The sequence below is a fragment of the Oncorhynchus clarkii genome, chromosome 19 (assembly GCF_045791955.1).
Source record: "Oncorhynchus clarkii lewisi isolate Uvic-CL-2024 chromosome 19, UVic_Ocla_1.0, whole genome shotgun sequence".
Taxonomy (NCBI): domain Eukaryota; kingdom Metazoa; phylum Chordata; class Actinopteri; order Salmoniformes; family Salmonidae; genus Oncorhynchus; species Oncorhynchus clarkii.
The window spans coordinates 29,030,166-29,057,331 of NC_092165.1; the positions used below are offsets into that span (position 1 = coordinate 29,030,166).

The 27,166-nt window shown below is 43.7% G+C and overlaps 1 protein-coding gene across 1 annotated transcript in view; it reads left to right on the plus strand.

Annotated features, from left to right (window-relative positions):
- The window catches only part of LOC139375016 (nesprin-3-like), a 51,554-nt gene extending 28,723 nt beyond the window's left edge, over window positions 1-22,831 (plus strand). Inside the window, exons 9-19 of the mRNA XM_071116377.1 lie at window positions 992-1,166; window positions 1,942-2,124; window positions 2,502-2,645; window positions 2,920-3,054; window positions 4,101-4,262; window positions 4,505-4,677; window positions 5,099-6,167; window positions 9,235-9,393; window positions 13,955-14,152; window positions 15,260-15,304; window positions 19,461-22,831. Of these exons, the coding sequence (XP_070972478.1) occupies window positions 992-1,166; window positions 1,942-2,124; window positions 2,502-2,645; window positions 2,920-3,054; window positions 4,101-4,262; window positions 4,505-4,677; window positions 5,099-6,167; window positions 9,235-9,393; window positions 13,955-14,152; window positions 15,260-15,304; window positions 19,461-19,649 (2,632 nt within the window). The 3' untranslated portion in view covers window positions 19,650-22,831. The remainder of the gene's footprint in view (window positions 1-991; window positions 1,167-1,941; window positions 2,125-2,501; window positions 2,646-2,919; window positions 3,055-4,100; window positions 4,263-4,504; window positions 4,678-5,098; window positions 6,168-9,234; window positions 9,394-13,954; window positions 14,153-15,259; window positions 15,305-19,460) is intronic.
- The last annotated feature ends 4,335 nt before the right edge of the window (window positions 22,832-27,166 follow it).

The window sequence follows — 27,166 nt, forward strand, 5'->3', positions numbered from 1 at the left end:
CCTCTGTTGCAACACTCACTACCGATTTTCAAACTGCCTCTGGAAGCAAAGTCAACACTAACTGTTTGTCGGGAGCTTCATGAAATTAGTTTCCATGGCTGAGCAGCCATACACAAGCATAAGATCACCATACGCAATGCCAAGCATCAGCTAGAGTGGTGTAAAGCTCGGTGGCATTGGACTCTGGAGCAGTGGAAACGTGCTCTCTGGAGTGATGAATCACGCTTCACAATCTGGTAGTCCGGTGGAATAATCTGGGTTTGGCAGATGCTAGTAAACGCTACCTGCCCGAATGCATAGTGCCAACTGTTGGTGGAGTAGGAATAATGGTCTTGGGCTGTTTTTCATGGTTTGGGCTAGGCCCCTTAGTTCCAGTGAAGGGAAATCTTAACTCTACAGCATATATTGAGTTTCTAGACAATTCTATGCTTCCAACATTGTGGCAACAGTTTTGGGAAGGCCCTTTCCTGTTTCAGCATGAAAATGCCCCCTTGCACAAAGCGAGGTCCATGCAGAAATGGTTTGTCGAGATTGGTGTGGAAGAACTTGACTGGCCTGCACAGAGCACTGTCCTCAACCCCATCGGACGTCTTTGGGATGAATTGGACCACCGACTAATTGCCCAACATCATCTTTGTTAGAAAGAATACTATATTCCCCTTGACAGAGTGATGGTGAATGTAAAAACATGGCTCAATTTATTCCACTTTCCATTACTGATTAACTTTTGATGTTGTATGATAATTCATGCAAACAGTCTTTGCTCTCTCTATAGGAAAAGACAGGATGTCTATGCTGTTCTATAACATAATAACTTACTGAAACGTACAGTGATTACTTGGTCTTAGTGTAACAGGCTAAATGTATAAGCTGCATTTTTCCTCTGACTTTTTACTGTGTTTAAATATATACAGTACATTTTGTCTTTTGCATGCAATGCACCATATCTAGCCTGTTTGAAGCCCGTCTCCTCTCCCCTGTCTGCCTATAGTGTGAAGTGTCGCGCAATGAAGCTATGTGTGGAGTCAGAGACCGGGCTGAGACTGGTGCTGCAGGACCCTCTGCATGGCTTCTCTCAGTGGAGCCAGCTGGTCTCTCAGGTGCTGGAGGCCTCAGCAGAGGTGTCTGAGTTCTCCCACATCGCCTTGCTAGTGCAGAACATCGAGGTATAAACACCACTCCACACTGCACTGCAGGCTGCTACTGATTTGACTACTATTATTCCACCATGGGAAATGTTTTTGGTCATGTGCTTAAAAGGGATGTAGCAGGACATGATACAGAAAACATACAATGCAGCTAATTCAACACTGTAAAATGCATCGAGAAAAGGTGACCTTCAATCCCATCAATCAAGCAGCTAAACCAGGATTGTATTCGTAAGGTAACCCGTTGATGGCTGAGAAACCAAACTTGTAGTCGCTGTGGCACTCAAGGACTGGAGACCTCCACTGTAATAATTATATACTGTAGTCATGGTACCTTAATTAGGTCAGCTATGGAAATCCATTCAGCCCTACAGACAGACAGTACTTGACAGAGATTGGCTTGGGCCGTGTCCGAAATGGCACCCTATTCCCTGTTTAGTGCACTACTTTTGATCAGGGCCCATAGGGCTGTGGTCAAAAGTAGTGAACTATATATGGAATAGGGTGTCAAAAGTAGTGTACTATATATGGAAGAGACTGCCATTTGAGCCTTCTCCATCATTAAATTGAATCTATGGCTTTCCCTATATAACCTCCTCCCCTCCAGACATGGGAATACTGAAAGCACAGGTCAGGGAGTTCAATCATTTCCTGATCTATGAAAAAGAGACATCTGAGGATCATGCTTGCTTTTCGTTGACACAGAGGAATGTGTGATTTAGATGCCCCGAGGCACATATTTCTATTTTTTTTTCTGTCTTTGTTTCCTCTATTTCTTTCTATCCCCCTACAGAGGTTGATGATGCAAAGTCTACAGCTGCAAGAGCGGTTGAGTCTGCTGCAGGTGAAGAGAGATCTGCTGGTTTCAGTGTTTGGCTCTGACAGAGCAGAGAGTCTACTGACGGAGCTCAACGCCGCCGTGAAGAACCGAGAGCTACTGCACAGCAAGCTTCTGCAGAGAAAGGGAAGACTGCAGGTGTGTGAGTGCGTTCGTGTGTCATTGGGCTCTGGTCATATGTAGGTCATTAATAGAGAATGGGGTGCCATTTGGGATGGAATGTTATTTTTGTTATAAACTGGGTGGTTTGAGCCCTGAATGCTGATTGGCTGACAGCTGTGGTATATCAGACCGTATACCACGGGTATGAGAAAAATCTGTATTTTTTTTCTAATTATGTTGGTAACCAGTTTATAATAGCAATAAGATACCTCGGGGCTTTGTAGTATATGGCCAATATACCACGGCTAAGGGGTGTATCCAGGCACTCCGCGTTGCGTCGTACAGCCCTTAAACGTGCTATATTGGCCATATACCACACCCCCTCGTGCCTTATTGCTTACGTATTTCCTTAGGGTTTGATCTCGAGGACGAAGGACTTTGGCGATGCCTACGAGTCAATCAGGAGCAAGCTGACCCTCCTGAGAGACAGACTGATCTCAGCAGACATCCTCCAACCAGACATACTGGCCAAGAAGAGCCAGTCAGACCAGCTACGGGTGGGTCACTTACTACATTCTTAACCTGTGGCTCATTCTCAATTAATCTTTCCTTGCATCCTCTCTCCTCACCTCCTTCTCAAAGGCATTGGAGAAGGTTCGAGTGGAGTGACCTTCTCCTCCAATATGGTTGGCAAGGAGGCAAGGAGATAGGATGCAAGGAATTGAGGAAAGATGAATTGAGATTGAGCCTGTGTCCAGGGGGTCCTATGAGACTCATTTAGAACATATACGCATCTATAAAGCATTTATAAAGTTGCTTTGTGTCTCTCAGGGGATCAAGAAGGACTTGGAGGACTGTGAGGCCCACATCACAGCTCTGGAGACTCTGGTGTCATCCAGCTCCACTAACAAGACCCGGTCTGAGAGACTGTATGGGGACTGGAGGAACCTATACAAGGCAGTCCGGGTAAGAATGGAAGGATTTGACTAAGCAGAAGTTTTGAAAAAGATGATACTTTAGTGGCAAAAAATTGCTTTTGAAATTAATAACATTTCCTGTTCATCAATCTGCGTATTTGTGAAGTAATATTTTAGCATGTGATTTCATTTGCATTTCATGTGTTGTGTATCCCTGTGTTCATTTGGCTATGTGTGAGTTTTGTTATACACTCACCTTCAGACAGTGAGTCATGTGACTTGCTATATAAAGCAGGCAGGCATTGAGGCATTCAGTTACTGTTCGATTGAACGTTAGAATGGGCAAAAAGAGTGACCTAAGCGACTTTGGGCGTGGTACGATCGTCAATGTCAGGCACGCCGCATCCATTATCTCAGAAACGGCCGACCTCCTGGGCTTTTCACGCGTGACCGTGTTTAGGGTTTACTGAGAATGGTGCGAAAAACAAAAAAACATCCAGTCAGCGGCAACAGCTCGTTAATGAGAGAGGTCGATGGAGAATGGCAAGAATCGTGCAAGCTAACAGGCAGGCCACAAACAGACAAATAACGGCGCAGAACAGCATCTCGGAAGGCACAACTCGTCAATCCTTGTCATGGATGGGCTATTGCAGCAGACGACCACACTGTGTTCCACTCTTGTCAGCTAAAAACAAGAAGAAGCGGCTCCAGTGGGCACACGATCACCAACACTGGACAAATGAGGAGTGGAAAAACATTGTCTGGAACATTGACAGTGACTTCAGTTTACTTGGGTGGCCTTCGCAGTCCCCAGACCTCAAATGAACAGAGCATCTTTGGGATGAGATGGAATGGGCTGTTAGCAGCATGAATGTACCGCCGTCCGATCTGCAGCAACTGTGTGATTCTGTTGCGTCAGCATGGACCAACATCCCTGTAGAATATTTATGACACCTTGTAGAATGCCCCAAATAATTCAGGCTGTTCTGGAGGCAAAGGGCGGGGTCCACCCCGGTACTAGATGGGTGTACCTAATAAACCGGCACTGAGTGTATATCTTTGATATTAACGTGTGCGTGTGTGTGTGTGTGGCAGGTGAAGGGGAACGAGAGTGAGGAGAGCATCAGGGAGCACGAGAGTTTCCATGAGAGCCTGCTGAATGTAGAGAAGTGGCTGATGATTATGAGGCAGAAGCTGGAGTCCTACCGCAGTTCTGCTGGGGAGTGGAGCGTGGACAACAGACAGCATGAAGCTGAGGTACTGACATACCACACATCTGTTATGTGGCACTGATTATGGAGGTTTTGATGAAGATAGACAAACATGACTAGGCACTGGACTACTATGGAGAGGATATCCTGTGTTTAATTTTTTTAAATAAAATGTTCTCTACTGACAAAGAGTTATGGGAAATAAACTGTGACTCTGTCCAGTGCTGAACTTGCATGTAGTTAATATGTCACGTCCCATCCTGTGTTATTCCTCCTCCGGTCCTGTAGAGGGCACTAGGTGAGTTCCCAGAGAAGGAGCTGCAGCTGCACCAGACAGAGGTGGAGGGCCAGGGGGTGCTGAAGAGGACCTCTGAGGAGGGACGAGTACACATCCTCAGGGACATGAAGCGCCTGAGAGAGTCCTGGATGGCCCTGCATGACCTCAGCCTCAACCTCTTCAGGTACATTACGCTATAGCGGGCTTGACGGAAAACTCTTAGAATTAGATATAGAACTTTGGAATCAACAACTATGCTTGACAAAGATGGCTGCTATTATCATCACATTCTAGAGCTTTGCACATGTATCGAATCATCCACCCTTGTGAATGATAGTGTCTCTATGGGAGGACTACTCTAGTACCATTACCACTAATGCTACTTCATCTCTAGTTTAGTGTGTTTCAGTGGAGGTTCTCGACAACCTCATATGGCTTGTGCACATCTATCTCCAAAAACTTTACCAACCATAGCCTTCTACAAGGAAGTCAATATGTTGCACATGCTGTCCCTGCATCTGGGTGAAAAGTATTTAATGCGGCCAATTACACACCAATCCTAAGAGATTCCTTCAGTTACTGACTGTCTGCTGTTCCATTCCCAGGCTGCTGAATGGGCACAGCTCCTCTGAGGACCATGACTTAGACATCCAGAGGGTGAGAGGTCAGGCTGGGGAGTTGACATGCCCAGCTAGGGAGCTCTTCCCTGGGGAGGGAGGAGACCTGATCAAAGGAAGAGGCTCCAGCAGCAGGATTGAGGGTGCTCCAGAGGGATCCCCAGGAGAGGACCACGGTGTCTATGTCTCTCAGAGCTATAGATCAGGGTCTGGGAGAGGGGGAAGAACAGGGTCAGGGGCAAGGATGGAGCAAAGCGAAGGGGCAAGTTTTAGAGCAGAAGAGGGTGTGTGGGTCGAGGAAGGGTTCGAGAGCAGTGTGGAGGATATAGATCTCTCTGAACATGGGGAGAGACAGGGCAGTGGTCAACAGGGTCCAATGGCGTTAAGCCAAGGAAGCAGTCAGAGACCGGGACAGGGCAGTGGGGTTGAAAGCAGTGGCAATTGCAGGGAGAAGGGTGGCGGTGAGCACAGTTTTGGTGTTGAGGAGGTGGACTCCATTGCCTGGAGAGGGGGGTATGGTCAGGGAGGAGAGGGGGAGACCAGAGGGGGAACCACAGGGATAAACTCCTCAGGCCACACAGGAGGCAGAAACCCCCAGTGTGGAGTGGTGGGGGGCTCTGGGTCCAGGAGTAGCGGAGTGGTGGGGGGCTCTGGGTCCAGGAGTAGCGGAGTGGTGGGGGGTTCTGATTTTACAGGTAGCGGTGTGATGGAGGGATCAGGCTCTAGGAGTAGCGGAGTGGTGGTAGTCGGGGCGTCTGGGTCCAGCAGTAGCGGGCGGACAGAGGAGTGGGTGGATGAGCAGAGGTCCAGAGGTGTGGCTGAACCTGTGGTCATGGAGGTAGATGTGGGGTTAGGGCAAGGTCATAGTCAGGGCAGCATAAGCAGCTATAGAGAGGGAACAAGTGAAATGGGAGACCAGAGTGGAAGTGGAGGGGGACACCCGCGACACAGAGGGTCCTTCACCCTGATCAAGACAAAGATGGAGGATCCAGTCATGGACCAAGGCTTTGCTAGAAAAACTTCTGGAGGGCTACAGAGCTCAAGTCAACACACCACGGTACGGTTTACTATCTACAATGATTCAATTAACTCACAATCACATACTCATTATTTTCTAGTTAATAAAATAATTTCAACTTCAAATGGGCATGGTATAATTACAGTGGGGCAATTTTTAATGAATTTATTTGCAAATTATGGTGGAAAATAAGTATTTGGTCAATAACAGAAGTTTATCTCAATACTTTGTTATATACCCTTTGTTGGCAATGACAGAGGTCAAAAGTCTTCACAAGGTTTTCACACACTGTTGCTGGCATTTTGGCCCATTTCTCCATGCAGATCTCCTCTAGAGCAGTGATGTTTTGGGGCTGTTGCTGGGCAACACAGACTTTCAACTCCCTCCAAAGATTTTCTATGGGGTTGAGATCTGGACACTGGCTAGGCCACTCCAGGACCTTGAAATGCTTCTTACGAAGCCACTCCATTGCCCGGGCGGTGTGTTTGGGATCATTGTCATGCTGAAAGACCCAGCCACGTTTCATCTTCAATGCCCTTGCTGATGGAAGGAGGTTTTCACTCAAAATCTCACGATACATGGCCCCATTCATTCTTTCGTTTACACGGATCAGTCGTCCTGGTCCCTTTGCAGAAAAACAGCCCCAAAGCATGATGTTTCCACCCCCATGCTTCACAGTAAGTATGGTGTTCTTTGGATGCAACTCAGCATTCTTTGTCCTCCAAACACGACGAGTTGAGTTTTTACCAAAAAGTTTTATATTTTGGTGTCATATGACATTCTCCCATATGACATTCTCCCAATCTTCTTCTGGATCATCCAAATGCTCTCTAGCAAACTTCAGACGGGCCTGGACATGTACTGGCTTAAGCAGGGCGACACGTCTGGCACTCTAGGATTTGAGTCCCTGGCGGCGTAGTGTGTTACTGATGGTAGGCTTTGTTACTTTGGTCCCAGCTCTCTGCAGGTCATTCACTAGGTCCCCCCGTGTGGTTCTGGGATTTTTGCTCACCGTTCTTGTGATCATTTTGACCCCACGGGGTGAGATCTTGCGTGGAGCCCCAGATCGAGGGAGATTATCAGTGGTCTTGTATGTCTTCCATTTCCTAAAAATTGCTCCCACAGTTGATTTCTTCAAACCAAGCTGCTTACCTATTGCAGATCCAGTCTTCCCTGCCTGGTGCAGGTCTACAATTTTGTTTCTGGTGTCCTTTGACAGCTCTTTGGTCTTGGCCATAGTGGAGTTTGGAGTGTGACTGTTTGAGGTTGTGGACAGGTGTCTTTTATACTGATAACAAGTTCAAACAGGTGCCATTAATAACAGGTAACGAGTGGAGGACAGAGGAGCCTCTTAAAGAAGAAGTTAGAGGTCTGTGAGAGCCAGAAATCTTGCTTGTTTGTAGGTGACTAAATACTTATTTTCCACCATAATTTGCAAATAAATTCATAAAAAATCCTACAATGTGATTTTCTGGATTTTTTTTCTTCTCATTTTGTCTGTCATAGTTGAAGTGTACCTATGATGAAAATTACAGGCCTCTCATCTTTTTAAGTGGGAGAACTTACTGACTAAATACTTTTTTGCCCCACTGTAAGCAATAAGGCATGAGGGGGTGTGGTATATGGCCAATATACCATGGCTAAGGGCTGTTCTTATGGATGACGCAATGCGGATACAGGATGCAGTCGTTAGTCGTGGTATATTGGCCATATACCACAAACCCCCAAGGTTCCTTATTGCTTTTATAAACTGGTTACCAACATAATTAGAACAGTAAAAATCTTTTTTTGGTTGTCATACCTGTGTATACGGTCTGACATAACACCGCTTTAAGCCAATCAGCATTTAGGGCTCGAACACCCCAGTTTATAACAACATTTGACATTTTAGTCATTTAGCAGACGCTGCTATCCAGAGTGACTTAGTTAGTGCATTCATCTTAAGATAGCTAGGTGAGACAACCACATATCACAGTCGTATTAGCACATTTTTCCTCAATACAGAAGTTATCAGCAAAGTCAGTGCTATTAGGAAAAGACAAATTTAAGTTTTGTTTTTTGGACGGGGGGGATTTCTTATTTAAGATACTCTTTGAAGATGTACGTTTCAGACGTTTTCAGGAATATGGGAAGGGACTCTGCTGTCCTAGCATCAGAGAGAAGCTGGTTCCACTATTGGGGGACCAGGACAGAGAAGAGCTTTGACTGGGCTAGGCAGGAGCTGACCTCCTGTAGGGGTGGGACGGCCAACAGACCGGAGGTGGCAGACTGGAGTGCTCGGGTTGAGATGTGAGGTTTGAGCATAGTTCGCCTTGCTGCTCTGTAGGCACGCACCATAGTCCTCTCCATGCCACCTGACAGGCGCGACCTGCCAGGTTGAATGCAACCCAGGAGTGTGCAGAGCCTGAGATGTACGCACAGCCCTGAGAAGGTGGAGGGGAGGATTTGATGTTTCACGGTGTCGGAAGGCAGAGGATAGATCTAGGAGGATGAGAACAGAGGAGAAAGTCAGCTTTGGCAGAGCAGAGAGCCTCTGTGACACAGAGGAGAGAGCAGTCTCAGTTGAGTGACCCAATTTGAAGCCAGACTGGTTAGGATGAAGATCGTTCTGAGAGAGATAACAAGTTGGTCAGTGACAGTATGCTCAAGTGTTTTGGGAAGAAAATAAAGAAGGGATATCTGTCTGTAGTTTTTGACATCAGAAGGGTCGAGTGTTGGTCTCTTGGGAGAGGAGCGGCTCTGGCCATCTTGAAGTTGCAGGGGACGCAGCCAGTGTTCAGGGATGAGTTGATGAGGGAAGTGAGGAATGGGAGAAGGTCTCCAGAGATGGTCTGGAGGAGGGGATGTTGTCGAGTGGCTGGACATCACTAGTCGTAGGATGGAAAAAGATGTTAGTTCTGTCTAAGTGGGACCAGTGGACTCAATAGGCTGAGTGAATGAAGAGCGGAGGTCGTCAACCTTTTCTTAAAAGTAATTGACTCATCACTCAATATTCTCATTAACTGATATTACACTGCCGTTATAAACCAGAATATTTAGAAAATTAGCTAACTGATTCTCTTTTGTGAAATATCACCTCAAGTAAGTTGTGGTTGTGGTCCTTCAGGCAGATCCAGGGTCAGCTCTGAGTGCAGCGGAGTACGAGGACAGGAGGAGGATTTTTGAGGCCTGGCTACAGAAGGAAAACGATACTCTTTCAGGGATTCTCAACACCAAGGGACCACTGAGCACCAGAGAACTCAAGATCAGGCAGAAAACACTCAAGGTTGGTGCTAATGAATTCTCTCAGAAATATACAGTATTCCACTCCTGTTTATATTCACACAGAAATAATGAGGTACTCAAGTGCTGTGGCCATCTTATGGTTAGACTTTAATATTTTTTAAAACATTTATTTCAACTTTATTTAACCAGGTAGGCCAGTTGAGAACAAGTTCTCATTTACAACTGCGACCTGGCCAAGATTAAGCAAAGCAGTGCAACAAAAACAACAGAGTTACACCTGGGATAAACAAATGTACAGTCAGTAACACAATAGAAAATCTATATACAGTGTGTACAAATGACAATGGCAATAAACAGGCCAATAGTGGCAAAGTATTTACAATTTAGCTATTTACACTGGAGTGATATATGTGCAGATGAGGATGTGCAAGTAGAAATACTGGTGTGCAAAAGAGCAGAAAAACAAATAGTGGGGTGAGGAAGGTAGTTGGTTGGATGGGCTATTTACAGATGGGTTGTGTACAGCTGCAGCGATTGGTAAGCTGCTCTGACAGCTAACGCTTAAAGTTAGTGAGGGAGATATGTCTCCAACTGTTTTTTTCTTTGGGGGGGGTTTGCAAGTCGTTCCAGTCATTGGCAGCAGAAAACTGGAAGGAAAGGTGTTGGCTTTGGGGATGACCAATGAAATATACCTGCTGGAGCATGTGCTATGGGTGGGTGTTGCTATGGTGACCAGTGAGCTGATGTAGGCGGAGCTTTACGTAGCAAAGACTTATAGATGACCTGGAGCCAGTGGGTTTGGTGATGAATATGTAGCGAGGACCAGCCAACGAGAGCATACAGGTCGCAGTGGTAGGTAGTATATGGGGCTTTGGTGACAAAATGGATGGCACTGTGATAGACTACATCCAGTTTGCTGAGGAGAGTGTTTGATGCTTGTAAATGTCATTGCCCGAAGTCAAGGATTGGCAGGATAGTCAGTTTTACGATGGTATGTTTGGTAGCATGAGTGAAGGAGGCTTTGTTGCGAAATAGGAAGCCAATTCTAGATTTAACTTTGGATTAGAGATGCTTAATGTGAGTCTGGTAGGAGAGTTTACAGTCTAGCCAGACACCTAGGTATGTATAGTTGTCCACATATTCTAAGTCAGAACTGTCCTCAGTAGTGATGCTAGTCGGGTGGGTGGGTATGGGCAGCGATCGGTTGAAGCACATACATTTAGTTTGACTAGCATTTAAGAGCAGTTGGAAGCCACGGAAAGAGTATTGTATGGCGTTGAAGCTCGTTTGGAGGTTTGTTAACACAATGTCCAAAGAAGGGCCAGATGTATACACAATGGTGTCATCTGTGTAGAGGTGGATCAAAGAATCACCCGCAGAAAGAGCGTCATCATTGATAAATACAGAGGAAAGAGTCGGCCTGAGAATTGAACCCTGTGGCACCCCCATAGAGACTGCCAGAGGTCTGGACAACAGGCCCTCCAATTTGACACACTGAACTCTATCTGAGAAGTAGTTGGTGAACCAGGTGAGGCAGTCATTAGAGAAACCAAGGCTGTTGAGTCTGCTGATAAGAATGCGGTGATTGACAGAGTCGAAGGCCCTGGCCAGGTCGATGAAGACGGCTGCACAGTACTGGGGGGGTTTGGGCCAGTTGCAGCGGGGGTTGCAGAGCTGTTGGCCAGGATGGAAAGGTGGAAGGCATGGCCAGCCGTAGAGAAATGTTTATTGAAATTATTGTGGATTCATCAGTGGTGACAGTGTTTCCTAGTCTCAGTGCAGATGGCATCTGGGAGGAGGTACTCTTATTTTCCATGGACTTTAGAGTCCCAAAACTATTTGGAATTAGTGCTGCAGGATACAAATTTCTGTTTGAAAAAGCTAGCCATTGCTTTCCTAACTGACTGTGTGTATTGGTTCCTGACTTCCCTGAAAGGTTGCATATCGCGGGGGCTATTCGAAGCTAGTGCAGTACGCCACAGGGTGTTTTTGTGCGAGTCAAGGTCAGTCAAGTCTGGAGTGAACCAAGTGCTATATCTGTTCTTAGTTCTACTTTGTAAGGGGCATGCTTATTTGAAGATGGTGAAGAAAGCACTTTTAAATAGCAACCAGGCATCCTCTACTGACGGGATGAGGTCAATATCTTTCCAGGATACCTGGGCCAGGTCAATTAGAAAGGCCTGCTTACAGAAGTGTTTTAGGGAGCGTTTGACAGTAATGAGGTGGTCATTTGACTGCAGACCCATAACGGGCGCAGGCAATGAGGCAGTGATCGTTAAGATCCTGGTTGAAAACAGCAGAGGTGTATTTAGACGGCAAGTTGGTCAGGATGATATCTATGAGGGTGCCCATGGTTACGGATTTGGCGTTGTTCCTTGATCATTTGTGTGAGATTGAGGGCATCTAGCTTAGATTGTAGGACAGCAAGGGTGTTAAGCATATCCCAATTTAGGTCACCTAGCAGTACGAACTCTGACGATAGATGGGGGGGGCATTCAATTCACATATGGTGCCCAGGGCACAGCTGGGGGCTGAGGGGGGTCTATAACAAGCAGCAACAGTGAGGGACTTATTTCTGGAGAAATGGATCTTTAAAAGGAGAAGCTTGAACTGTTTGGGCATAGACCTGGATGGTATGACAGAACTCTGCAGGCTATCTCTGCAGTAGATTGCAATTCCGCTCCCTTTTAGCAGTTCGAAACATGTTGTAATTGGGGTTGGAAATTTCAGAATTTTTGGTGGCCTTCCTATGCCAGGATTCAGACACGGCTAGGACATCAGGGTTGGCTTAAAACAAGTTACTTTGTCAGTAATATACATGCTTTGTGAGAACTTCTGGAGGATGTTATGTTCAGAGTGCACCAAACAAAGCTCTAGGATGGTCGAAAATAATCTTCTGGCCGGCGGAGTTTCTTTAAGAGCCCCGATCGATCACTTCCTGTACGGTTTTGGAAACATAGCATCTTTCATATTAGCGATAAATATTTTTTTTTAAACAAAAGGTTAAATTACTACATCCTTATAGGGCTGATTGGGGTTCCCACGTCCATATTTCCATGTTACAGCGCTTGTTACAGCGCTTGTTTACTGAAAACAGATGGAAGACCGAGGCATACCTCAGGAATACCTGACATGATGACTCCTTGCTGTCCCCAGTCCACCTGACTGTGCTGCTGCTCCAGTTTCAACTATTCTGCCTTATTATAATTCGACCATGCTGGTCATTTATGAACATTTGAACATCTTGACCATGTTTTGTTATAATCTCCACCCGGCACAGCCAGAAGAGGACTGGCCACCCCACATAGCCTGGTTCCTCTCTAGGTTTCTTCCTAGGTTTTGGCCTTTCTAGGGAGTTTTTCCTAGCCACCGTGCTTCTACACCTGCATTGCTTGCTGTTTGGGGTTTTAGGCTGGGTTTCTGTACAGCACTTTGAGATATCAGCTGATGTACGAAGGGCTATATAAATAAATTTGATTTGATTTGATACCTCTGCTAATTAGTTATAAACGTTGTTATATACGTCTGTGTGTAAACAGAAGGCGGATGCCGCAAACGTGTTGTCACTGAAAAATACTGTCGGCTGCAACTGTGTTAAAGCTGGTTGAAACAGTGTACAGTAAGTGTCTATTTGTGAAATTATTTTGATGTGATAAGAAAGTAGAAGGCTTTATTTCTAGAACCGTACCGCAGTTGAGAATCATTTTACGTTTCAGAGGTTTTGGCTGTTTTATCTGCCAGAGCCAATTTGCCTCTAAACAGAGCATGTAAGGTCCTTGGACTATAAGGAGTTGTGTTAGGCTCCTTTAGTTTATTACTGGGCTAGGTAGAAACATACCTTACAGCAAGGACCTAACAAATACACACCCCAGATACACACTGCAAACCTTCAAGCGTTCCTCTAGACGGCTAAAATAACTTTTGGCAGCTGAACTGACGGCCAGTACACTTACATCCCAACCAGAAGCTGCCTGACAGTCAGACAGGTTGTGTCCTAAATGCCACCCTACCCACTTGGCACACACTGGTTGAATCAGCGTTTCTACGTCATTTCATTTCAATGAAATTTCCAACGTGAAATAGACATTGAATTGTCATCTGGGTGTATTCTCTATATATACTTTTGATATAGGGCACTGGCCCAAAATAGTGCACTATATAGTAAATAGGGTGCCATTTGGGATGCTAGCAGGCCATGTTAGTGGTTGGAATGTTTTTGTCAGGATAGGATAACAGAGCACAAAGCATGCCTTAATGTCAGCAGACATTGAATCAATGCAGAAAGGGGATTGAAGATGTTTGCTTCTTTGTTTGGGGATATACAGTATGCATGTGCTGCTGTGGTTTCAGTAGAGAAAAAGGGTTAAGTATTCCTTCAGTATTTACTGCTGTAGCTATTCTTCTGTGCAAATATCCTGTGTAGACATTACACACATACACACTGCTTATTGTTATTACTTTATGCAACAATTGCTCTGCTTACCCCTCAGCCATATGCAACTGTTTAGTCTTCTTCATTCTCCATCCCCCTGTTGTTCACTTGCCTCTTCTCTCCTCCTCCTCCTCCTCCTCCTCTCTCTCTCCCTCTCTCTTTCCCACAGACTTTGCGGTCCAGTCTGGGCTGGGGTCAGGAGCAGTTCCAGCTACTGCTGATGTCTGGGGCGGCTGCATCCGGATCCGGGGACGGGGCTGACCATTGGGCTGAGGATGTGGGTATGGAGGAGATACGTTATCGCTGGATGCTCTACAAGTCCAAACTGAAGGATGTAGGAGACCTCAAGGCTCTGTTGAATGTCAAGGTAAGAGCTGCTGTATACATTGTATTGTGCCTCCCAAATGGCACCCTATTCCCTTTATAGTGCACTATTTTTGACCAGGATCTATATGGTTCTCGTCAAAAGTAGTGCACTATATAGGGCAGTGGTCACCAACTCCAAGGATTTCCTAGTCGATCACCAAACATTTCTGTTAATAAAACAACGATAGGGCCTCCCGAGTGGCGCAGCGGTATAAGGCACTGCGTCACTACAGATCCGGGTTTGGGAGCCCCATGAGCTCTAGTGGCTCCTTGTGGTGGGCACATGCACGCTGACTTCAGTCGGCAGCTGTATGGTGTTTCCTGTGTCGGCTGGCTTTCGGGTTAACCGGGCAGTGTGTGAAGATGCAGTGCAGCTTGGTGGTGTCGTGTTTCGGAGGACGCATGGCTCTCGACCTTCGCCTCCTTATTACTACTCCCATAACACAAAAAGGGGTAAAAGTACCCTAAAACAATTGGTGTGTGTGTGTACAATGTAGAACATAGTACAAGTAACAGAAACCCTTGGAATGATAGACCATCAGATGCAGGCCATCGTCCAGTAAAAATAAAGTATGTATATTTTATGCGCACTCAGCTGTGCATCACAATTAATACAACAAATGATCTATTACCAGTTTGATCATATACCAAAACATTTTTTAAAATATAATTTCAAAATGGTCTGAGAAGAACAACACTGGCAGGGCAATTCAAGCATAGCCATGCATTGGGCCTATAACCTACTGCACAAACCTTGTTGTGACAGAGCTCTTTTCAATTGGTTAATGTTGCATAGGCTTACATTTTTCAAGTCATGTTTTTAAACAATCTGAGTGGTAGGTCACGGTTTGCATTTTAACTCGAAAGTGATCTTGACTTAAGGAAAGGTTGGTGACCTCTGATATAGGGAATTAGGGTGCTGTGTAAAATGTCCATGCAGCAGAGCGCGTTGAAGAGTATCCCATAATAAAGGGATGATACATTGGTCTACCACAAGGGTGCAGTGTATCATCATTGTTAGGTCATGGTCTGACTGAACTGTACTGTATAAAGCGTGGTTTTACAGTATTTTTTTCACAGTATAGTTTTCTGGGTTTATTTCCATTAGGGTGCAAGTGCTGCTGGACAGGAGGAACACACCAGAACAGCTAAGGTACAGTTATCAATCCAGCTCAGAGCTTGTGTCATGGTCAAACATTCCTTTTAATATTCAGTGTAGTTCAAACTGGAAAAACGTGTGGTCTGGTGGTCCAAGCTGCGGCCATTGGAACACATATATTGCTACAGCATGGGTTTGTCTGTCTTTGTCCTATTAAGAAAGAAAACATGCCAGGAGTGGGACTGCTCCAGAGAGTTTAAAAGCAGTAAAGGTCCCTCTTCAGGGGAGTCTTTGAGCCTCCCCACTCCTCTGGGCTTAGAAAACACAGCTCTAGGGCCACTTGTCTGACCACCCAAGACTGGCACCAAGTCAAGCCTGCTGTCTCCAACAAACCCCAAGTTAATTTGGCAGCCCAGTGGGGTGGAGCAACCTGGTCTCAGAGCATTCTGTGTTATTCTGTATGTAAATTCAGGACACTACATTTACTATATGTTTCGTATGGTATATCTACATTTTTGGATGTCCATCATCCATTTCGTATGGTATGTTATGAATTACAATTCTTATGATTCTTATGAATTTGCAAAATGTACCATATATTTTGAATTCACAAACGTAAAATATTTTACGAATTCCAATTTGTTGTGGCTAGCATTAGCTAGGTGGCAAAAGTTAGATAGGGTAAAGGTTAGGAGTTAGGTTAAAGGGTTAGGGGAAGGGTTAGCTAAAATGATTAGGGTTCGTGGAAGGGTTAGCTAACATGCTAAATAGTTGCAAAGTAGCTAAAAGGGTCATGTAGTCCTGATGGTATACGAACACGCAACCTTTGGTTTGCTAGATGTTTGCGTTATATGCCCACCCCGATCAACCACCCTCCTTTTGTTTTTACCTTAAGTAACCTTCTGTGTTATGTAACCATATCAAACGTAACATATTTTACTAATTTGAGTGTCCCGGATTTACATTTACTTAGTTACATCTAGTCTTTGAGACCAGACTGGGTGGAGAAGAGATTAAGCAATGCCATGCTCCGTCACTCCCTCCCTCGACCCCCATCAGGTCTCTCTTTCTCTCTCTTTCTCTCTCTTTTTCTCTCCCTTTGGTGGAGCGTGGGGGCCCTCGAAATTACACAAAATTCCAGAGGATTTGCACCATGTTTCGCGTAGGTAGATGTAGTTCTGAGGTCAGTTTAAGGGCAACTTGTACCTGGAGCCTTGGTTTCAAACCTTGTCCTCCTCTCCATCTGTTGATGGCTAAGTTAGTGGACAGCCTCATCCCAGTCCTCTCTGCTCTAGGTATAAGTTTCCTTTTGGCACAGATCTAGGATCAGCATACCCTTCTACAATCATCACCTTAACCATTTGGAGGAAGGGGGGAATGGATAACAAATCCTTGTCTAGGAGCAACCTCATTCTACTCTGTCTTCAGCTGGTCTCTTGTCACTCGCTCTCTCTCTCTCTTGCTCTCTCTCTCTCTCTTGCTCTCTCTCTCTCTCTCTTGCTCTCTCTATCTTGCTCTCTCTATCTTGCTCTCTCTCTCTTTCTTTCGCTCTCTCTCTCGCGCTCTCACTCTCTCGCTCTCGCTCTCTCTCTTGCTCTCGCTCTCTCTTGCTCTCTCTGTCGCTATCATATAGCTGTGAACGCAGCAGGTGCATGGATGGTAAAAAATAAGCAGAGTAGCTCACCGAGTTTACCCCCAGGTTGTTGATATGAGTAAAACAGCAGACACAGATGAAAGACAAATATGGTAGTGTGACTCACAGCAAAGACAAAAAGTACATGCCTAAAGTACCCCAATGACAAACATCAGTGCACTGCAGCATCTGCGCTAAGACACGGAAACTCATCCATCCACAAATCACTGTATAGGAATTGTGGTTGCTAGTTTTGCGGGCTCTACATCTGTCATAACTTGGATTTTCACGCTGTATAGACGACTGTTATTACTTCCCTTAGTTATTTTAGTCATGTTTTAAAGGAGCTTGTTAGCATTCTTAATACACACTATCCTATGATTGTAGATATGGCTCCTGTACCTCACACATGCCTTTGTCCCACGTACACACACCTATGGAGATAACAAGGGAGATAACTCTTCAGGTCTCATTCGCTAGTTTCAGTTCCTCTCTGACCTGTCATTACTTTGGAGTATAAACATAGGGTTGTTTACATAATCGCGCCCCCTGGCCTACAACCTTCCTATCTACTGAAAAAGGCAAACCCAACAACAACTTCCTGGTCAACTTTAACACAAACATGCAGAGGATGGCATGAGAGATTGCAGAGGACCCCTCCAATTTACTAAACTCAGAGTTCACACACCACCTGGCCTGCATTATACCTCTCCACTGCCCAACAAACTCAAACCCCCTGGCCAACAGCAATCTCCTTCACTGGCTACACACAATCCTCACTTACACCAGATAATGAATTACCCCAAAATTAATCACCAGTCTCATTTATAATTGAAGTGCATAAAAATGATAAAATAATCCTCTTCATCACCCCTATTCCCATTAGAACAGCTCTGAGCAATTTTCACTCTGAACATAGCTATCTATAGGTCTGTCAGGCAGGGGGTTGAGTTTAACGGTGCTTGACTAGCTTAGCGCTTGTATACAATGATTGATTGATTGATCTCTTTAAGGGCGCTTAACACCTGTCTGTCAAATGGATTGCTATTGGGACTGTTTAGTTTGAGTATCTGGGACTGAGGTGTTAGTAGTTGTTGTTCTTCAATAACACAGACCCCAAAGGAAATCGTGGGGAGAAAATATATTTATTCAAAGAGGACAAATCATCGTTTTTATGCTGGGAAGTAGATGGTAGATTCTTCCCTGTCTGCAGTGTTTTCTTCACCTGAATAAAGAGCCATGATGCAGTTTATACCCAAGCCTAGCCTGTGGTTGACCAATATAATTGGGCCAATAGCCAAATGCCAAGTATCCCGTTTCAGGCACAATGTATAGATAATTTGGACCAATGAGAACTTGCCACATTTAGCTATGAGTCCTGGACTGAAACCCCTCCTGTGTCCCTGACCCGTTAATCTTCAGTTCCCCGTTACAGAAAAACAACTATTTCCATTGATAGTTTATTCCCTCTTGACCTCTGCGTTGTGTATTTATCTTTGAATATTCTTAGAGGGGATGGGAGTTTGGATATAGATGTAGAACGAGGAAAGGTGCAGGCCTGTTGAGAGGCTTTCTCTTGCCCTTCCTCGTCTTCCTCCTCTCTCCATCCTAGGTGCTCTGGAAAGTAGTTTGAGAGAAGGAGGGAGAGGGGGTTGATGGAACTGAGTGAGTGAGCATGAAGGTGGAGTGCAGAGAGGACAGAGTGGGCGAGGATTTACTCTCTTCACTTGGAAGAGCACTCTGCTCTGTGGTGTGTGTTAATGCTCTGTGTGTGCCATCACAACCCTGATTATATTGAAAGGGCTGTGAGCCTTTACTGTTTGTTTACTTAGCGAGCGAACACTGACCCTACTGTATGAGTCATCTTAAAAGTGACTTAGTTTAACACTCCCTGGGATATCTGGGAAATGTACATCAAACTTGTACATAAAACTAGAATTGTACTATAATGGATTGTCAGTCCATAATTCTGTCTATGAATTTGAGTGGTGACATTTCTCAAGCCTAGCCGACTACCAACAAAATGTAGCTGAGCAGTCGTTTTGTTGTTGTTGGAATCCCAGATTTACCCCTTTTTAGACATTGGCACGCTGTTTCATTATGAACCAGTCAAATGTGGCGTCATTACCTAGCAAGTATGAGAAGCATTTATTTACATTTCAGCATCACAGAATGTTCCTCCACGTTGAGATGAGAGGCAGATGTACAGGGAGTCTGGTGCATTGGATTAACATTCAGTTGGATGGGAGACAGAAATACTCTGAGAGTGAAACACCTAATTTTGTATTAGTTTTGATGTCATTTGGGGTTGAATTTGAGGCATTTCTGTTTCCCATATAATTACATGGCCCCTCTAAAAGGGTTTACGGTTTATCCTCAATCACTGGTTATTTACTTGTGCGCTTAATGGTATAGACAAGGAATGTACAACAGTATGTGCATTTGAGAGAAAGTATGAGAATGGGATTTGATGGGTTCAATTACCATACTCACAACTATTGATGTCTGTGAGTGTTTGTTTAAATGGATATATACACACAGTGTATGTGTTAACATCTCTATATTGTCTCCCTGTAGGGGAAGACTCCAGGCCTGCTGTACCGTGTGTGTCGGGTGGCCCTGCCCCTCTGGCTCCTGCTGTTGGCCTTACTCCTCTTCGCCTTCTTCCTGCCCTGGATGGACGAAGGCTCCAGCTGCTCTCTGTCCAACAACTTTGCCCGCTCCTTCAACATCATGCTACGCTACGACGGACCTCCACCCACATAGAAGAATCATATAAGTTGATTCCTCTTCATCCTCAATCCATTGTGTGTCTGTGTGTGTGTGTTAAGGCATCCGCATGCTTCCCAGCCGAAACAGTTCGGAGAAGTTTTTGCATATATTATGACGACATTTTGTGACATTTTTGTTAGTTTTGGGCTTTTTCGGCTGTTCGGGCACACGCATTTCTTTTCTGGATGCAGGCTGAAGTTCGGAGCCAAAGTCTACGCCTCTTCGTCGGTGATTGGTCAGCAATAGGGATTCTTCAATAAAGTCTTTGTTGTCATTCAACGAGGCGACTCGTTTTCATGCAAATTCTTTCATTGAGAAATACTGCACCAAGCATCTTAGTTAGATGTAAAATTGTGCGACTAAGATCTCTGCAAAAAAAAAAACGTCAAAATGAATGACAGAGTTCTTGGGTTATCTTGAATTAGTTCTTACTATTTTGCGGAAGTGTATACTGGCTACGGCGTTTCAAATCGACACACAGTAATGTTGCTGTTTTTTTTCTAATTTTTCAAGCGAATGTCTTTTTAACGGAGTATGCGAGAACACTCGTTCGGCTAGGCGCCAGTCGAACCGAAGCACGCTGACGCCTTTAGTGTGTGAATGTGTGTCTGTGCTGGATGTGTCACTGTGTGGGCGGGTAGCCTCGGCTCTTTCCACCTGTTCCTCTTGACTCAAGCTGTTCTCCACTCTGCAACCCACACGATCAAGCCAATTCACCCAGGCTGGCAACACTTCCATCCATCCACAGAGTAGAGTGCTCCACTCCCTCTCCTTTTCACAGTACTACAGTAGCTACAACAATGGCCACCAAGCACTTTAGGAGAGGATGAGGATGTGTATTTTTATTTCCTCTATTTGGAGGGATTTGATGTCTTAGAAAATGACTGCGTATGATCATACACTCCCCAAAAATATCATGGTTCACTACCCCTTTAAAGACGGGTGTATAACAGAGATGTGAATACTTTTAAACTGCTTTTAAACTGCACAAATAGCGTTATGCTTTTTTCTATTTTTGTGTAATTGTAAGCTTTATTTTTTACCTGTACGTAATGCCTTTTGCATACAGTACCCGTATCAATTTTAGCACTGTGTTCATAAGTCTCTAGGCTGGCTTCAATTTTAGATGCAGGATGGGCTCACATCCCAAAACACAACGTCTGAGGTGTATTCATTACATCTTGCAACGGAAACCCTTTACCGTGTTCAACAACCAAAAAGAAGCAAACCTACCTGAAATTGTCAAGTAGGAACTCTCGTTTTCGTTATTTGGCGTAAACGGACGTAATGTTTTGCAACAGAATCAGCGTAATGACTACACCCCTGTTCTATCATGTGTCAATTCAAATTAATCCATTTGACATGTTTTGTTCCAGTGTTAATACAAAACAGTCCATTTGTGATACTGACCATACAGAAAATCAGTCAGTGCTGGTATACATGATGTACCTACTTTTGACTGTTTAAGTATATTGTATTTGTACTGAACTGTAGGTATGTTTGAACAATGTGCTTTTCTTTCCTAAAGGTGCTATGCTATATTTGAACACTGTCATAATGATCCCTTCGCACAGTTTAACTTCTATCTTGGCCCCTGACGTTTTCTTGGACCACAGAGTACTTTAGATGCTAAGTTTACTTTCTTTATAATACATCATGTTCAGCAGGGCCCAGATTATATCATGGAAATAGCTCCTGTTATGGGAGAATATCCTTTTTTGAGCAGACTCTTAAAACGACGCAATGACCCAGTCAACCTTTTCTCTCTTTCCTCTCTCTTGCATCCCCCTCTCTTCTCTCATTCACTTTTGTACTTTTCCCTCCCGCACATGTTTGTTTTACAGACCCGAGGGTTGCTAGGGCAACGGAAACCAAATCACATTATATCTATTAGTGTCCTATCACACAGCACAGATATTTTTGTTACGACAGCAAAATTAGGTTATAACCCACAAATAGTTTGATGTTTTTTTTTTTTTGTTTACATTTGATTAAAGTTGAACTGTTAGCTTTTGTTCAGAATGAGGGAGAGTGTGTGTTTTAGTTTTAGTTTGACTGTCTTTGTCTCAGAATGTTGCACAATCTGTATCTGTTTTCTCCGTCAGGGAAGGTTTCAGAGGGCTGTCTTAGTCTGTCATCATGAATGTTGACAAACTGAATTTTAATGAAAAAATTGAAGGAAACCCGCATGCCTGCCCTACCTGTACAAAGCAGACTTGAACTGAAATATTTATACCATTCTACTGTTATCTATACACAAGTTATGCAATGCTCTTATTCAGTCTTCATACATATTAATGAAACATATCTAGCTCTTTTAAATGTGATAATATTAAACGTAAATGCTAAACTAAATACAGAGTACTAAACATCACCATAATATGTGGCATTCATTTGAGTAGCAATTAGCTACAGTAGGCCTACCTGGCAGTCTGGCACCTCTGCTTCTTGCACTGCTAGTGAGTTGGATGTGTATGCAGACCTTTACAATCAACGCAGGTTCAAATGCATACCCTGCCAGGAACCTTACTGTATGTGTGTAGCCATACATGTGGAGCATCCATGTGAACCTTTTTCAGAAGTGCTCCTCTTGAAAGGATCTGCAGTGGAACTGGGAATCTAGGATAGGTGAGAGATAGTGATGGAGAATGAAGGGAATCTCATGGAATACTGTATCAGATTACTCCGCAGTGTGCAAAGGAATTAGGGTTGAAGAATTCAGCTTTTTTTTTTTTTTAACAGATCTCCAGGTTGGAATATTTCAGATACCTCCTGATTCCGGGAATATTCCAACCAGGATTTATGGAAAACTTTTCCAAAATTCCCAGGTTATCAACATTTTCCAACCCTAATCAGATTCCTCTGGGTGTTTTACAAGGAGTTTGATACATTTAGCAGAGCACTTAGTAGACAATATAATACAAATGGACATTAGATTAGATTGGTATAGCTTGTCCTGCAAATGAGTATCTGCTTTGCAATTTTTTAAAACTTTTAAACGCACATGCATGCAGGAATGAAGATTCAAAGCTTTTGTAAAACGGTACAATATTATGCTCTATTTTATTACTATATTTTGAAATGAATGAAATGCTTATAATGTATCAACAGGGCCTAACCAATATTTTTGTATTGTACTCAAAACTGGCAATAAAATATGCAGTGTGTATAGTTGATATCTGAGTCTGTATGGTGTTGCTCATGGTTGAGCTACTGTTGTTGGGAATTACTGGATCAGCATGAGTAAAATGCCTGAGTTACCAGGCCTTCATCTCAAATGGCACCCGATTCCCTACATATTGCGCAATTTTTGACCAGAGCAGGTCTCTGGTGAAACCTAGCTAGCCATGTGTATGTGACAAATACATTTGATTTGATTTGATTTTTGATTTTATGTAGGGAATTCGATTTGATTTTATTTGGATCTCTTTTAGTCCCCATTTGGACTAATCTTCCAAGAGTCCTTAAACATTAAAATAAAATTTATAATACAAACACACGTTCACATATAACGCACTATTACAAACATACATAATATACTAACATAGTGACCCAATAAATACTCAATCTAAAAAATATTGACTCTTCATCTACTATAGTCCCACAACATTTCTATGTATTATATTTAAATAGTTTTAAAATAATGTTTAAATTTATATATTGAAAGGTTTCTAGTTTGCTCAGTTAATTTATTCAATTTCTTTATTGCTCTAAATCGAAATTTTATTTTGCCTATTTCTCTTTTCTGTCTGGATAGCGCATAATGGTGGACAATCTATTCCTAGTATTTACGGAATGTCTGTCTCTTACCAACTGAATACCGTTGTGAATAGAACTTGGCCGTTTTATATGGTGCCATTTGGGATGCACACAGGTTTAGTGTAGCAGGCTGTTTAGTTTAACAAGCCTCTGGTTAGTCAATGATTTGAAAGGCTATGAGCATGTCTTGGAGTAAGCACACATTTCCTTATCACATACCAGGATGTTAGGTGAGGTTGTGAACTTGTTCCTATACATGTCAAAAAAAGACTTAATGGCGGCCAGTATGATATAGCAAAAATTGTGAATGATTCACAAAAATATGAACACAAATAAACATAGATCCGCATATTATATTACAACAGGTTGCATACTAATACACATACTAGGTTGCACCTCTAAAGGTCATTATTTAATTCCAAAAAATATCTTTCCTCCTTTCTGCCCTTTTTGGATGTGAGATGACTGAACAGCTGTACGCATTCGCTTCTACACCTACTTTCCACCATCTTGCTTTCACCTTTCCAGTTGTATCAGTTCGGGGGAAGGGGGGTGAGCAAAGGGCAGAAGGGAGGGGACAACATTTTGGAATGAAATACAGCCCAGCTAGTAATATCTGATATGTGCAGATAGGTTTTCCTTAACCTGTGTTGAATAGAGGGTTAGGATTGAACGGGTCTAACAAGGTGGACACCACTGAACAAACCAGACACACTGACACCCAAAACCTGACACACAGCCACAGCCTCAGTCAAATATGAAGCATTTACTAGCTTTTCTACTGCTTGCCTTGCCATTTCTCTCTCTTTCTGCAAAACAGCTCACGAGATGTGCAGTTGTATCGCAGTATGACATTCTCAGTAAATTAATTTGGCTGTGATTTAGGCCACCAGTGAAGCAAGAGCATCTCATCCGAGGAAGACACAGTAGCTGCCCTGCCAAAACATCTGATTTGTTAGTTACAGATGAGCTCCCAATTCTACACACACACACACACACACACACACACACACAACCTCTTGGTAAACAGGCAATATTTATGTCTGGTGCTTGTGCATGACAAGCACTCTGTTGCAACACTCAGGTGACCGTTTGCCTTCCAGGTGTGTGTGTGTGTGTGTGTGCCAGCCACTAGGGGCAACAGTGAGTACTATTACCATCAAGTAGGCTTGGGTTTGCTTGGGCGTTGTGGACGGGGGTGGCAGATGGCCGTAATCCCATGACTGGATCCGAATTCATTACGAATGGATCCAAAGGTCATGACTGGATCCGAATGCATTACGAATGGATCCAAAGGTCATGGCTGGATCTGAAGGTCTCGTGTTCAATCCCACACATTTTTTTGTTTTAACCCAATCCCAAACCTTAGCCCTTGACCATTCAGAATGAATTTCGTAACATACTGTTTTAACCCTATCCCACACCTTAATCCTTAACTTAAAAACACGTCGACATTTGGTTTGGAGAAATGGAACGACGCTGCGCTGGAGGAGCAGGGTGTCAAAAATAATTAGACATTTAACTTTGGAGCAACTTCGAAACTTGCCGTTTGGATAAACGTGGATAAACGTCAGAATCTGTAGTCAAATTGGTCAATCTTGTTGGTCTGTATGGACTCTGCCCTACCTGGCAGAGGCTGAAAGCGACAGTGGCACACTTTGCTATGTGCACAAGCCCTTGTTTGGCCTAATTACATCAAGTGGAATTCCCTCTTGGTGTAGTGGGACTGTTTTCTCTTCTCTCTCTGTTCCATGTGTGCGGAATACCACAATCCCACTCACTGATATGGGTAGTAGAGTTCAAATCACTGTGTCCCTGTGAATGTGGGTATGTGTACTCCTGTGATTTTTTATGTGTTTTCCTACTACCCACGTACACTACAGATCACAAACTCTTACCTAATACATCTCTTGTGTGTGTGTGTGCGTGTTGCACTGATTGTTTCCTCAAACCCACGTACACAGTACCTCACCACACTCTCGATCAGTGTGCATGTACATTTCACTGCCTCTACCCATCCACCCACTCTCTGCAAACTGCATCCTCACTCACACACAACCCTGCTTTTCTCAGCTACACCACTGAGACTCAATCTGGCATGTTAAATAATCTGTGATAGAAATACTCTACTCCTTCCTACTCACAAAGCCTTCCTATAGGATATTTAGCACTTCCCAGAGAATATATATAGAGAGACACAGTATTACACAACAGTGGTCTGTGCCATTTTTTTTCATGAGCATGGCCTTATTTCTATTACAGCAAATTGGATGACTCTCATTCATATTCCATACACCCAGCTCAATGTAACATTGATAGGTTTAGGCTACTACATGTTACTCAAATTTTCCCTACACCCATCATGAGGTTGCTGCAACCTAGCCTATGAAGGAAAGTTTACAACAGATGCACATGTCGAGATACATTTTTGTAACTAAGGAGACATTGTGTAAGGCAGTATTGAATGTGTCAATCTTGCCTGCACCTAGCTGATATACTGTAGGATGTCATCATTAGTCTAACAGTTGCAAACAAGAGTTCAAGTATGTTTATCTCTGTTCCGTTTGCTTCCGTTTAAGAAACATTTTTCAACAGAATTGGCAGAATGAATACACCCCTCATCACACGCAAACACAGTTAACTTTTATATCAGCCACACACAAGCAGCGTGGTCCCTTTCATCGTTCAATAATTCCATCTCGCATCTACACACTCTCCTCCTCTTACCATTTCCCTTCGCTTGTGGACTTCAGTGCACAACACATCAGCTGTGTGACCAGGCCAAAAAACCTAAGGCACAGCCTACTTCGTTGACACCATATTAGCTAATGTCAAGTCAACATAGCTACTAGAACTAACATGTTAGCAAACCCGCTACAATCGTGCAATACAGTGTACAGTCAGCAGGCAGATTAGCAGTTAAACCGGCGGGCCCCAGTGGCAAAAAATTTATTAAACCAAACCTTGACTTGGAAGAGTTCCCGTGTTGGATAGCCATAGCCAGCTAGCTAACATAGCATCCCTCTCTCTGTTTCAGCCATGTGTTTGAGTAGGCTAAACTAGATAGCTGCATTGGCTAGCTAAGTAAGTGAAAAAAATATGAAATATAGTTAGATCTCTCTCTTGCTTCTCCTTCATTTTGAAGAAATTTATTTGTTCAAAACTGTTCAACTATTGACCTTCTCTCTCTTTGAGTCAACTACTCACCACATTTTATGCACTGCAGTGCTAGGTAGATGTAGCTTGTGCTTTCAGTACTAGATGTATTCTCTGATCCTTTGATTGGGTGGACAACATGTCAGTCCATGCTGCAAGAGCTCTGATAGGTTGGAGGACAACCTCCGGAAGTTGTCATAATTACTGTGTAAGTCTATGGAAGGGAGTGAGAACCATGAGCCTCCTAGGTTTTGTATTGAAGTGAATGTACCCAGAGGAGGATGGAAGCTAGCTGTCCTCCGGCTACATCGTGGTGCTACCCTACAGAGTACTGTTGAAGCTACTGTAGACCTTCATTGCAAAACAGTGCGTTTTAATCAGTTATTTAGTGAAATGTGAATGTATTTAGTATATTTTTATCTAAAAAGGATCCCTTTTTTAATGTTTCACTATTTTATTTTTATGAAATTCACTGAGGAGGATGGTCCTCCCCTTCCTCCTCTGAGGAGCCTACACACACACACACACACACATACACACACAGCATCTTCAAAGCCTGGCTAAATGATATTATACAATGAATTATCCTCTTTCTC